The sequence below is a fragment of the Thamnophis elegans genome, chromosome Z (genome assembly GCF_009769535.1).
Source record: "Thamnophis elegans isolate rThaEle1 chromosome Z, rThaEle1.pri, whole genome shotgun sequence".
NCBI classification, from domain to species: Eukaryota; Metazoa; Chordata; class Lepidosauria; order Squamata; family Colubridae; genus Thamnophis; species Thamnophis elegans.
In genome coordinates, this window is record NC_045558.1 from 69771318 (window position 1) to 69785643 (window position 14326).

Sequence of the window (14326 nt, forward strand, 5' to 3'; positions counted from 1 at the left end):
GCTAATGTGCATTTTATAGTCTGGAACATCTTATAGTCCAAAAAATATGTACAATGATTTATAAAATAAATAGTTATCACTCGAAGTAACAACAAAAGCACTAGCAAACATTTGTCACCGTCACAGGAATATAAGGTATCCATTCTATAAGCAGTGAAAACTAAATTAAAAAAAAATAACAGAAGGTAACAGAAACACATAAAATTGTGGCAAATAGGATTAAAAGAACAGTAAAGAGAAGCAGAAAATGTACTGGATGAAAATATACATAGGTATTTAAATAAATAAAATCAGCAGGAAGGCCTGAAATTAATCATGCAAAGAAGAGAAAGTTTGCAGGGTCATGAGTCAATCAGATTCTTACCAGGGCTTCATTATCTTCTGCAATTTCTGATATCGTCTGCAAAAATTTAAAAACTTTCAGGTAAGGAAAAACATAAAGACATTGTCTGTTTGAATTTAGCTAAGGGTTACTATAAAGTCTAATAAAATGAAAGCAGTAAAACATATTTGGCAATCATTCAAGTGAAATAGACTCAAATGTATAACAATATGACTTTACACTTGGAGGAAATAGGGAAAGATTGTGGGGGAAACAAAATAAACAAAAAGGTGCTGAAATGCTGAATTTTAAGTGCTGAAAATGTTCAAACTTTTAGCAGAATTATCAGGGGCAAAAATTTCTTCACAACCGGACAGAGGATAATCATAACATACCATTAAAACAGGATCAAGATTTTTTTTATTTGCTCCCATAAAAAAGAGCTACAATAAATGAGTTTTTGGCATTACAGTAATACACAAGTAGATGAAGCTGGGATTTTCAAACTAATGGATTCTTTGGGAGAAAGTGTCCATATGTATGGGATAGAGAGAGGAGGAGAGCGGTGTGTGTGTTTGTGCATGTGTATGTGTATGAGATAATGAGGAGTGTGTATAAGAGAGAGACTTTTAGGGACTGCAAGTATGGGTTGACCATTTTTGAGCATAAGGATCCCTTAGTTTTCACTTTCCTCATGCTGATGGTGAACGGTGGCACATTTGTCCAGTCCAAACTCCAATGTGATGATATTCTTGACAGTGTTGAGCACGGATTCTTTTCAGATGATCTGTTTCTGTATAGCTGTAGATCACTATATGGAGGTGGGATAGCCTGGCAGTTGTTTTTGATGAATGATAAACCGTGACCTGAGTTATTCAGTATTGTTGACAGAGGAATCAATGCAGTAAAAAACAATGGTGGTAATGATGAATTTCCTTGAAAGAGCCCTCTCTTGATACTAACATCTCCCAGTGTATAACTATTGACTAACAACAGTGTCTGCTGTTATGCCATTTATATTGAATGCCTTATAGTATTAAAATCAAACTAAAATATAAAATATTCCCGCCACTCATCTTACTGCCTCTGTCCCTTCTTTTAGAGTGGATTATTTATATTTTTATAGTATTTTGTTCATATATTCAAATCAATTTCATTCGTATTTAAGTAAAATGACAATAAAGATTATAAAGATTCATATTGTGTATTGGTTTGTATAGGTTTATCCTTTAATACTGTAAGCCTCCCGAGTTACCTTATGATGAAATGGGAAGCCAATAAATTTAATAAATAAATAAAATATAGATTTATTTTAGATTTAGATTTAGATTTAAAGTTTATTTATATGCCGCCCTTTTCCCTGGGGGGACTCAGGGCGGCTTACAACTTAGAAAATGCTTCCAGGTTTTTATGACACTTCTCATTATATCAGATTGGAAGAATAAGCAATCTATTCACTATTTTGTATGTTGACACTTCACCTTAAGTTAACAAGAGAAATAACATGAATTCAATTAATGAACATGAATATCAATCTTGCTTGGCAATATAGTTATAGTAAGATAGAACAGAACAGACATAACTTTGCATGTTGCTCCGAAAGTTAACATCACAACATTTGTCATTTGTAGATAATGAATGGTGCCTGATGCTTTAAAATTAGCTGGCTAGATGTATTCTAAATTCAGAATGGTATTGTGAGAAAATTGAATTCCTTATAAAAAGCTGCATAATTCAAACAATATAAAAATGCAGCATTTTCAATAATTCAGGCAGCATTAACAATCAACCACAAACTTTTGTTCATACTAATTTTAATAGAAAGGGGGAAAATAATTGAAGAGCAATGGCAATGGCAATACAAAACTATGAAATAATAGCGAAAAAATGCTTGCTCAAGCATTTGTTTACCACAATATGCTCAGAGTTTGGACCCAACTGTGGCTTTCTATAGAGCTGGCTTTCTACAAAAAAAAAAAAAGCAGTTCCTTTTGGAATTCTCTACACCACAAAGCTTAATACTTGCTGAATGTGCAACTTTATATTTGCCAGGAGTCATTTCCAAGCTTTGATGAGACCTTTGTGGCATATCTAGCAAAACCTCTAATTACATAAAAAGAAGTGCATTTGCTTTTAAATCCAGTTAAGACAACTTATAGGGAATAAAATATGATTGTACAATTGTTAATATAGAATCTAAACCCGGCCTCCTGGAAAACTCTGTCTAGATAGATTCAATCTCAAAGGAGAGAAAAAGGATAATGGGGGGGAGGGGAGAGGGATAGAGACAGAGACAGAGAAACAGGGGAAGAGGAAAGGTCAGAAGTGCTTAAGGCAGCGTGTTTGGCAGTAGCGCCTGCCATAGCGTAGCCGCGAGCGACGTCATCAGAAGAAGACTGGTGGGTGGCACATTTGACGATTGCGACAGCAGACGGTAGGTGGAGCCCTTCCAACAAGTTTTTAACGTAAGTTGCAGGGGTGGGTTCCTCCCGGTTCGCACCGGTTCGTGTTCGTCAGTGAACCCGGAAGTAATTAACTTCCGGGTTCCTAGCTCCTAGCCCCTGTCGCTGGGTGCCTGCAGGGTTTTTCTTTTTAAAAAACGCCTCTCTGGATGATCTTGAAAACCTGCAAGGTTGCTTTGAAAGGGGACATATAGGCAGCATTTCCCCCTGCCCCCCTCCCCGGGAGCCTGCAGTTTTAAAGCAAGCCTTTGCACAGTAAAGAAAATCTCACAAGCGAGAGAAGTTCTTAATTTCTTTTACTGTGAAGTTGCGGAAGCTTCTGAGGCTGCAGGCAACCAGAGATGGGGTGGGGGAATGCCTCGCAGGTTTTCAAGATCGTCTGCAGAGAGGCATTTTTTAAAAAGAAAATCCTGAAAAGGATTTGGAGAGATGGGCAACTGGTCTTTTTGGGGGGGGAATCCCCAGAACCAGGAGCGCAGCCCATTCCCCCTCCCAAGAAGACCGTTTTCTTTTTAAAAACGCCTCTGCAGAAGCTTCTCTGTGGAAGCTTCCAAGGCTACAGGCAACCAGAAATGGGGTGGGGGAATGCCTCGCAGGTTTTCAAGATTGTCTGCAGAGAGGCGTTGTTAAAAAGAAAATCCTGAAAAGGATTTGGAGAGATGGGCAACTGGTCTTTTTTGGGGGGGGAATCCCCAGAACCAGGAGCGCAGCCCATTCCCCCTCCCAAGAAGACCGTTTTCTTTTTAAAAATGCCTCTGCAGAAGCTTCTCTGTGGAAGCTTCCAACGCTACAGGCAACCAGAAATGGGGTGGGGGAATGCCTCGCAGGTTTTCAAGATCGTCTGCAGAGGCGTTTTTAAAAAGAAAACGGTCTTCTTGGGAGGGGGAATGGGCTACACTCAGAGGAGCTGGCGCTTGGGGCACCCTGAAACAACGCATCCCCGCCGCCTCGTTCTACTCAGCAAGCGGGGACATCCCATCTGTGCCCACTTCTGCTGCCACCACCTCCGCTCCCAAACACAACTGTCAGCTGCGAGCAGGTGACTGAAGCTGCTGCTTGCAATCATTTATGGCTGCAGATAGATTGTGCCTGTAGCGGGAAGCTCTTCACCCTGTGAGAGCTCCTCTCCAGCACTCCTAATTTGGTAACATCATCAGTGCTAGAAGGGAGTGGGGTTCGGGGGGGAGGAGGAGAAAGTTAGGACAAAAAAGAAAAAGATAAGGAGGGAGAGGACTGTGGAGTCCTTTGGTGTTCTCTGAACGTGGTAGTTTTTAATTAGTTTAGGGAATTTTTATTTATTTATTGTTTATAGAATGTTTATTACAAGAAATGTTATTCCTTTTTGCAAATGTTTTATTTGTGATGCAATATGTTGCTTTTAAGTGTTTAGACCAGGTTTATGTGTCTCAAATTGGCTGCTTTTCTATGGGCAGGCCAGGTTTGTTGCAAGGCAGTGTGTTTCACCCTCCTTGTTTAGGTAATTCTGAGGTGGTTGATGGTTCTGTGAGTGCCTGTCCTATAATTTTCCACATTGCCTTGATGGTTTTTATTCCAGTGACTTTGTCTTTCCTGTTCTTAGGCTTAGGAAAAAAAACTGGTTTCATTGGCAGTCTTTTTTTTGGGGGGGGGGATTTTTATGTTTTTGGTGTTTTCCTAGCACTGTCATATTTGTGGGTGTGGGTGTGTAATGTCCCGCAGTTATCTATGCATTAATAATGATCTAGTAATATTAATAATATCTAGTAATTAGTAATATCTAGTAATAACATCGTCTTGGCCACTCCCACCAGGTCACATGGGTGACAGGCCACTCCCATCTGGTCACATGGGTGGCAAGCCACTCCCATCCAGTCACATGGGCAGCAAGCCACTCCCACAAAGGAGGCCATGCCCACAGAGTAGGTTCGAACAATTTTTGAAACCACCCCTGGTAAGTTGCATTCTTGACTGGGGAGCCCTGGGCAGTTAAAAAGTCATGGAGTTTCCATAAGAGTACAAGGAGGAGGAGAATGGGAAGCAGCAGTAGACGCCTTCACCAGATGCAGGGAAGAGAGCTCCAGCTGGAGCTCTCCTCCCTGCATCCGGCTTCTGGAAGATGGGCAGAAAAAGGACGACAGGCAGGAAAATCACCCTCGCAAATTTCCTGCCGCTCACCAAAAAGGCTCTCCCTCGCCCAAGCCTTCAGCCTTTTCTTAAGCTCAGCAGAACTGAGAAAAGGAGAGGCATAAAAAAATCTCTCCCCATTTTCCTGCTGAGCCTTCAGCATTGGAATCCTGGGATACACTGAAGTCTTGGGGCGGAGCCTTTTCAGCAGTCCTGAGTGTCATCCCTTGGAGTCCCCAGGCTCCAAGAAAGTCATGAGCACATGCAAGGGGGGGGGGGTCACATGTGCATGCACAAGGGGCACAGCATTAAATTATGGGGTTGGGCACAAGAGTAAGCATGAAGTGCGCATGTGCGTGCTTTTGGCTGTTCTATGTGGTGCAACATGCAAGAGAAATGTGTATTTCTTGCTCCTTGGTTTTCTATGGTCTAAACTGCAATTTGACTGACCATTTAATATATATTTCATGAAGACTAAAATATTCTCATAATTTACAATTCAACAAACAAACTAACACCTCCCTCAAATCCTGACAAAATTTATACTGAATACTGTGAATATTGTTCAAATCATAGGCTATGTTTATGTTTCTTGTTAAATCATGATTGGTTTAACCATAGTTTATAGGAATCTACATTTGGATGAGGTTGCACAGGAGCTAAAAAAAACCCAATCATTTGATATGTGACATGTGACCCTTCTATTAGTTAGAATTGGGTTTCAGTCGTGATGGACTCTTGTGACGAGCCGATTGACAGATGATGGAAGCAGTTAGCTTCCTCCCATAATTGGGGCTTACCAGGGGTTGTGACACTAAATATATACCTTCTTCCCTGGCTTCAGCTGATAAGGAGGAGACCTGTGGCATAATGGCTAAGACGTTTGCCTAAGATGCAAAACAGCACAGGTTCGAATCCCAGTAAGGGTATGGCTAGCTGATGAGAGCTAAATAGCTTGAAATAGATCTATACTAGTCTCCCTTTATTTATTTATCAGCACAAATAAAACACACACACATACACACACACACACACACACACACACACATATATACACATACATACATACATACACACACACATACATACATACATTAAAAAAATTAGAATTAATTTGAAAATTACAATCACTTTTCCCAGTCTTGCCCAGCCTGTGCTGGACAAGAAGTATTATACCATAATTCTCCTCATCCAATTAGATTGTCTAATTGTAATGATGGCACCACCTTGAAAAAAAGCTTTTGTTGCTTTGCACTTTTGAAAAAGTTGCAAACACGAACATTTTGAAGAATTGTATTAATTTCTTTTTAAAAATTTATCCCTCCTTTCAAACTTTCATAAATATGATCCTCGCAGTTGTCCATTGTAAATTAGAAATGATGTTGATCAGCTTTAGAGATATTATCAAAATACATAATCCATAAATGTGACAATCTTTATCCTAAATGGGATAATCCCTGATAATACTTGCATCACTTTTTTCCAACATAAAAGTTGCCAAGGTCTAGCATAGCAAAACCATGTTGAAGGTGCCTTCTCTGTTAATCCTCTTTGGAGATAGCATTGAAATTGGTTCAACTTTGCAATTCCAAAGCTCTCATGAATAAATGTTCAACCTACTTTTTTCCCAAATACCATAAAATATTTATTATATAAAATAAGTCCTATTTTTTAAATGACAATGAATAACTTCTATTTTTGGGGGGATTGAAGGATTGGATAGATGCCATTGCTAAATCTCAGTGTTCCATGAGTAATTCTCTTACAAGTAAAACAAAAGTATTCATATTAACAAAGAAAAATATAATAGTTTAAACTATTTGTATGCCACTGCAGCATCCTTATTTCTGTGTAACTGCAGTGACCTTTCAGAAGTCTTTTTCCTGAAGTAATTATGGTTTGGAAGGTTTTAGTTCAATTTTGTCAGAGTGGAAGATTATTATCTCCCTCAATCCTGATGATGCTGTTTTCCTATTAAACATGGGGGTCAAATTAATTATATGACAGGAATAGCTGAGAGTTGATATATTTGGCTTGCAACCACGCATGCGCACACACTCATATTTTCAGCAAACCGGTTGTTAAATGGGTTGAATCCCACCACTGCTTGCAACTAAACTGGGATTAATTTCTAATGAATTGAAACTATTGGAAGCTTGATTGGAAAAAATTATATTATCTTTTTTGTCTTCATAATGTGGATTCTATTAATTGGAATATGTAAAAATTGTAACTACACATTACAAAAAATCTCTAGACATTGCAGTCTAAATGAAATAAATAAACAGAATTATTTCAATTTGCATATAGTTTTCTATTTCTTAATGCATAATCTAAGATTTTCAAATTGTGTGTGATGTATAAAACAATACTAGTATGTCACAATGTATTTAAGAAATTGCTTCCCAAAGGGAAATTGGTTGTTCCCTTGTTAAATTAATTTTTCTCAAGTCAAGCCAACTTAGAGGGCAGTTAATTTATTCCATATCAATTTGATTAAATTATTCAGCTCTAAAGCAGAAATCATGCAGAATAAATTTCATCCCAGCAGTAACATTTTCAACAGACTTATCCATCACATCATTTCATAAAACTCACTATTTGGATATTGTCTTCTTATCAGAAAACTACACAGTTTTCACAGGGTTCGGGCTCTTCTAGGATCATCTAATATTTAGTTCTCTAGATTACGAAAATAAACTTTGAGACTGGGTTCAGATTATGTTAGCCACAACTTTGGTTGATTTCAATGCAATAAAGTCTCAGTTATTTTAAAGGTTACTAAGGTCAGCTTCATTAGCATCTAATCTATAGTCAAGAAAGCTACATGACTTTACTGATAGAAATTTTGGATTTCCGTTAGGCTCAATGTCATGATTTTCTAAGGTAGGTTATAATCATAAATAAGATTGCTTTTGGGAAAACAAGATATCAAAAATCTGTAGTGTAGTCTCATTTTTTCAGATGTACAGAAATGTGTAGTTTAATGAAAAGGATTAAGAGTGAGATGGCATCATCCTCCAATATTTGAGGGGCTCAATTTCTATTGAGCTCCTCAAATATTAGAACAGGGTCAATTTCTATTCTCCAAAGCACCTGGGTCAATTTCTATTCTCCAGAGGCATGACAAGAAGCAATGGATGTAAACTAATCAAGGAGCAAACCGACCTGGAAATAAGGATAAATTTCCTGACAATGAGAACAATTAATCAGTGGAACAACTTGCCTCCAGAAGTTGTAGATGCTCTGTCTCTGGAAATTTTTAAGAAGACGTTGGACAGCTCTTTGTCCAGAATGACATATGGTCTCCTGTTTGAGCTAGGGATTGGATTAGAAAACCTCCAAGGTCCTTTCCAACTCTATTGATCTTGGTTTCTTGATAAATCAATTTTCTTAAATTTCACTAAAGAAACTGTTTCTTTTTAACATATTTCATTTAGATATCTCATCAGTTTCAACAGAATGAGGGATCACATCACTTATTTTTTCAAAATATGGTCCAGTGAATGTAATTTGTAAAGGTTACCTTAAGTTAACTATGACAAATGTATAAAAATGGTAATAGAATTACAACAGAATACTTACTCAGTGCCACTTTCAACCATCTGTGTTAAGAGTGAAATCCCATCTAGATTGATAAATTCTTGGGCAAATGTTACATCACGTGAGTAACTGGCTAAATCTTTCAGTGCTTCCAACTTGGCATCCATACTAGAAGATTGAATCCTCTCATGGAGCTGAATAGCATTTTGGGTCTTATCAAAAACAGAACATTTAATAAATAAGATATCAGGGAAACAGAGAGAGAAAAAAGAAAATGAAACTTAATTTAAACTCTTATCAATTAATTAATATATTTCAAGAAAGGTTCAATAATTATTAGTTTAAAACAATACTAAATATATAATCACATTTCATTATATATATATATATATATATATATATATATATATATATATATATATATATATATTATAATAACTGATTTTAAGACATATTCAAATATTAATATAACAATCTAAAATTAACAGTTTGTAGAAACAGCAAAAAGTGAGATAATTAAAAAACAATGCACCCAAATCCTATGCTATGTTTATAATATTACATTTATGGTCATATGTTAAACTTTAGTAAACTTTATTACAGCATTAAAATACATAATTTATCAACTGCAGAATAACTGCATATTGAGAGTTATTAAAACAAATAATTTACCACAAAATACATTTTTATTGCCCTGCTCTACTATAGGCTATAAATGAAAAAATTATATAAATGAACTCTTCCCCACTGGGTTTGTGGGGATTTCAGATGAGAGAAAAATGCAATATATAAATCTGTGGTCTTACTTAGTTCTTTTAGGGCAGGAATGTGTTTGTGAAAATGTGTCTCAGCTACCATAAAAGATTCAAGGATTTATACTGCTTCCTATAGACTGAAGTGGTGCTAAGAACAGTTTTACTACAAAATGAAGTGTTTATGTTTTGCCAGGTTGCCCAGAGTACATATATTTTGCTGAATACTTTTTCATTTTTTCACAAGACATATTCCATTATATCACTGGCCATATAAGCCATTCAAATTATATATATATATATATATATATATATATATATATATATATATATATATATATATATATATATATATATATATATATATATGTCTCTAGTTGTTCGGGTTTTCTCCCGCATAGAATTGGAGATGTCTTCTACGCGGGAGAAAACCCGAACAACTAGAGACCTACATACTAACACCCGCGAAAACCTCAGAAAACATATATATATATATATATATATATATATATGTATGTATGTATGTATGTATGTATGTATGTATGTATGTATGTATGTATGTATACACACACACACACATATATATATATATATAAAATTTGAATAAAAAACACAAATATAACAAAGGCAACAGTAAAAATATTGGGTTTCTGTCGTGATGGACTCTTGTGACGAGCCAATTGACAGATGATGGAAGCAGTTAGCTTTCTCCCATAATTGGGGCTTACCAGGGGTTGTGACTATATATATATATATATATATATATATATATATATATATATATATATATATATATGTGTGTGTGTGTGTGTGTGTGTGTGTGTGTGTGTGTGTGTGTGTGTATATATATATATATATATATATATATATATATATATATATATATATATATATATATATATAATATTTATGCTGATAAATAAATAAAGGGAGACTAGTATAGATCTATTTCAAGCTATTTAGCTCTCATCAGCTAGCCACACCCTATGTTGGGAATCGAACCTGTGCTCTATTGCCTCTCAGGCAGATGTGTTAACCATTGAGCTACAAGGCTCGACTCCTTATCAGCCAGCCAGGGTGAGAGGTATATATTTAAAGTCACAACCCCTGGTATGCCCAAATATGGGAGGAAGGTCACACTTCCACTCTCTGTCTTCGGCTCGTCACAAGAGACCATCCAGACAGAAACCCAGATATTTTTTACTGTTGCCTTTTTGTTACATTTGTTATATTTCTGTCTGGATGGTCTCTTGTGACGAGCCGAAGACAGAGTGGAAGTGTGACCTTCCTCCCATATTTGGGCATACCAGGGGTTGTGACTTTAAATACATACGTGTTCTAAATCTAGGGTTTAATTTGCTTTTGGAAATCATATCTGGAATGTAATGAATGGATTACTGGGACAGACACCCCAAAATCAGAAAAGCATGAAAACTGAATTTGTTGACTTATATACCATATTTTTGGAGTATAAGAAGCAATGTTCCCTCTAATTTTTTTTCAGTGTGTGCAGAAAAGTATAGTGTTTGAGCGGCACATTTTCATGTCTGAGCACCTGAATTTTTTTCACAGATGTTTCACAGAGCTATTGATTTATAGGATCTGAATTGGAATGGAGAAAAATGGTTTTGTGCATGAGTGTGTGTGTGTGTGTGTGTGTGTGTGTGTGTGTGTTTGAGTGAGTGAGGGATCCGGTAAGGGACTGTGTCTATTTAGAAAAGAAGGTAAATTATTGCAAACATGATCAGTTGAAGATAAGTATGGGGACAGGTTGGGCGGTAGAGAGAAAGTGATAAAAAAAAGTAGGAGGGAGGAAGAGAGGAAGAAAAAAGAGGGAAGAGAGACAGAAAGAGACAGAGAAGGAGAGAGAAAGTGACAGAAGAGTGGGAAAGATGGAGAGAGAAAGAGAGACAAAGAGAAAGGATGAGACAAAAAGAGATAAGGGGGAGAGAGAAGGGAGAAGGAGAGAGAAAGTGACAGAAGAATGGAAAGGAAAGAGAAAGAGAAGAGAGACAAAGAGAAAGAGGATGAGAGAGACAGATAGAGAAGAGAGGAAGAGGAAAGAGGAAGAGAGAACATCTCATTTCAACCCTGAGGTGCAAATATTCTCTTTGATTGGTAATTTTATTTGTCCATTTACTATCCAATACTCTCATTCCTCCTCAAGTTCATCAAGAATTTCCTTCTTTTTATTGAATTTATCACAATACCTTGAGAACAACTTTTTCAGCATAGCTTTACAGCTATTTAAAATATATAGAAATTTAGGTGACTTTTTCAGAACATTAGTCTACTATTTATAAGTCACTAAGTCAAAGAAACAGAATTCAGAAAGTTGGCTTCCCTTTTTGTAATTGCCTATTGCCTGCTTAACTTTTTACCTACATTTTTGATAACTGATATTCACTGTTGACCCAAGAAGCCCTTAGTAGAAAGAAACCCTCCATATGAACTTTGTTTGGTTTCCATAGAATGAAGTTTGGTCTTTTTCTCAACCATACAGTCACATATTCTTTCTAAGAAGGATATAATCAAGATAGTCCATAATTGCCTACCAATCTAACAGTATGGCAATTGACAATCTCTTTATATTTCAACTCTAACTCATTCAGTCTTAAAGGTTTGGTGAGGAGAAATCCAAAAATTCTTTTAAAGAGGAAAAAAATGCTTGCACAATTGCACCCATGGAGACATGTATATATGCACAACACACAGAGAAACAAACTTAACAAAGTGTTAAGTCTGCCCACCAACTAACTAACTCTCTCTCTCTCTCTCTCTCTCTCTCTCTCTCTCTCTCTCTCTCTCTCTCCCTCCCTCCCTCTCTCCCTCCCTCCTTCCCTCCCTCTCTGGCAAATCTGAGCAGCCGCTGCTGGAAGCCCATCCCATGCCTTCTCCCAACCCCCACACCCCTTCTCTGAGCTACTTACTTTCTGCCTTGTGGACCTAGAACTGATTGCTGTCTCCAGGCTGGCTCTCCTCTCCTATTATGGTGGAAGGCGTTTCACAAAAACCACTGCGCGGCAGTTGGAAACAGCTGCGCGGTGTTTTGTTGCCACGTGTGCGGCCGCACAGCTTAGAGGGAACATTGATAAGAAGCACCTTTTTCCCTCAAAAAAGAGGCTGAAAAGGTCAAATTGACTGATACGATCCTGAGAAAAGCTTTAAGAATATACTGAGGCTTGGGAGGGAGGAGCCAACGTCACGACGATACGGATGTGCAGTCTTGATGTTCCGAGACCGCAGCCAATACTTTTGCCAATGGGTGGTCCAATCAGACCTAAACTGTGCCGCAGAAGTGGTGAACAGGAAAAATACGTCTTGCTGATCTCAGGGACATTGCAAAGTCCATGATCGATCCAAGGGAAGTTCTTCAAGTCAGCGAAAAAATCCAGCCATTAGGAGGCTCCAAAATGGAAGGATACGGAAAGAGAAAGTATTTCCAGCTGGTGAGGAATTTTTACCATTTTAAAAGAGACTGCCTATAAAAAACTTAAAGTTAATTTAAATTTGAGAACAGAAGAAATAAGTGGCGGAATTAAGCTTTGAATGGTTTTGGACAGTGGGTTATCTTACTTTTTAAATGCTATGTTAATGGATGGAATTTATGCAAGCCTTTTAAAGTGAATGGATTAAGTTTTCTTCTTCTATTATTCTCTTTTTTTATTATTCTTTGTAACCTGTGGACTAAAATTCTCCTTCTTCATTACTGCGGGTATTTTTCCCCTTTTCTTCTCTAGCTCATTCAAGAATTTGATTTTTTAAAAACTTGGAATTTAAAAAAGATACAAAAGGAAACAAGGAAAAATTTAACAACAGAGGGAAAGAAAAACACTGCTACTCGGAGGCTGGAGGATTGTGTATTGGAAACAAAACACTTTTACTTTCCTCACTGATTATTCTGGCTTGGCACTTCAAGGTCTCACGGTTCAAGGTTTGTTTATAGAGAGCGATAAGAATAAAAGCCTACAGATGTTCCTTTGAAGTATATCTTTAATCAGAGAAAAGTGAAAATAAAACCTTATTGTGAATTTATGCTTAATCTTGTAAAAATCTTCCAAGTCAGAGCAGCAGTGTTTGTCAGCTGGAGATAATGGCACAATTTCAACAGCAGAAAGAAACTTTAAGCCTGCAAAAGATATTGTTAGAAATTCAGAAATTATCAAACATATTTGAGAGGATGGAGAAGAAGTTGGAAAACCTAGAGCATCCAACATAAAATATGATGAAGAAGTTGGAGATTCAATTCAATTCAATTCAATTTACTTTATTTGTATGCCACCCTTTTCCCTGAAGGGACTCAGGGCGGCTCACAGTTCAAGGGAGGGGAAAAACAGACAAAGTTACAAAACATAAAGACCATACACAGTTAAAAAGCACAACAATCATACCATTCGAGAGGGGCAGCAAGTCTTTAGCCCCAGGTCTGTCGGAACAGCCAGGTCTTAAGGGCTATGCGGAAGGCCTGGAGGGTGGTGAGGGTACGAATCTCCACGGGGAGTTCGTTCCAGAGGGTCGGAGCAGCCACAGAGAAGGCCCTCCTCCAGGTAGTCGCCAGTCGACACTGACCGGCTGATGGAATTCGGAGGAGGCCTAGTCTATGGGATCTTATTGGTCTAGTGGAAGTAATTGGCAGTAGGCGGTCTCTCAAGTACCCAGATCCAATACCATGAAGGGCTTTGTAGGTGACAACTAGCACCTTGAAGCGCACCCGGAGATCAACAGGTAGCCAGTGCAGCTCGCGGAGGATAGGTGTTACGTGGGTGAATCGAGGCGCACCCACAATCGCTCGCGCGGCTGCATTCTTATCAAGTGGATGTTTATCAAGTGGAAAAAGTGGAAGTTAGATCCTAAAAACCGAAGAGGAAAATAACCATAAAGAAATTAAATCTGCTGATATCTCTGGTGATTGGTTTGTGTCTGGAAATGGAAAGAGGAATTAAATGGAGGGGAACTCTACCCCAGATGGCAAGATACAGAAGAAGGAAAAAACAAAAGAATTTATGGATTTAAAGAGAAAATTTTTATTAGCAACATCATTGATAACACTACTGACAATTAAAGACAAGCTGATTAAGGAAACAGACGAAGGGCATCAAAATTACATGAGAGACTTAATAAGCAATGGGTTGCTAAGAGGAGTC

The 14326-nt window shown here is 37.5% G+C and overlaps 1 protein-coding gene across 5 annotated transcripts in view; it reads right to left on the bottom strand.

Annotated features, from left to right (window-relative positions):
• ELMO1 (engulfment and cell motility 1) overlaps positions 1-14326 on the bottom strand; it is a 532924-nt gene that overhangs the window by 350232 nt on the left and 168366 nt on the right. For all 5 annotated transcript variants that reach the window (XM_032235494.1, XM_032235493.1, XM_032235495.1 and 2 more), the window contains 2 exons: positions 8473-8642; positions 365-400 (listed from right to left, as the gene is read on the bottom strand). In XM_032235494.1, the coding sequence (XP_032091385.1) occupies positions 365-400; positions 8473-8642 (206 nt within the window). The remainder of the gene's footprint in view (positions 1-364; positions 401-8472; positions 8643-14326) is intronic.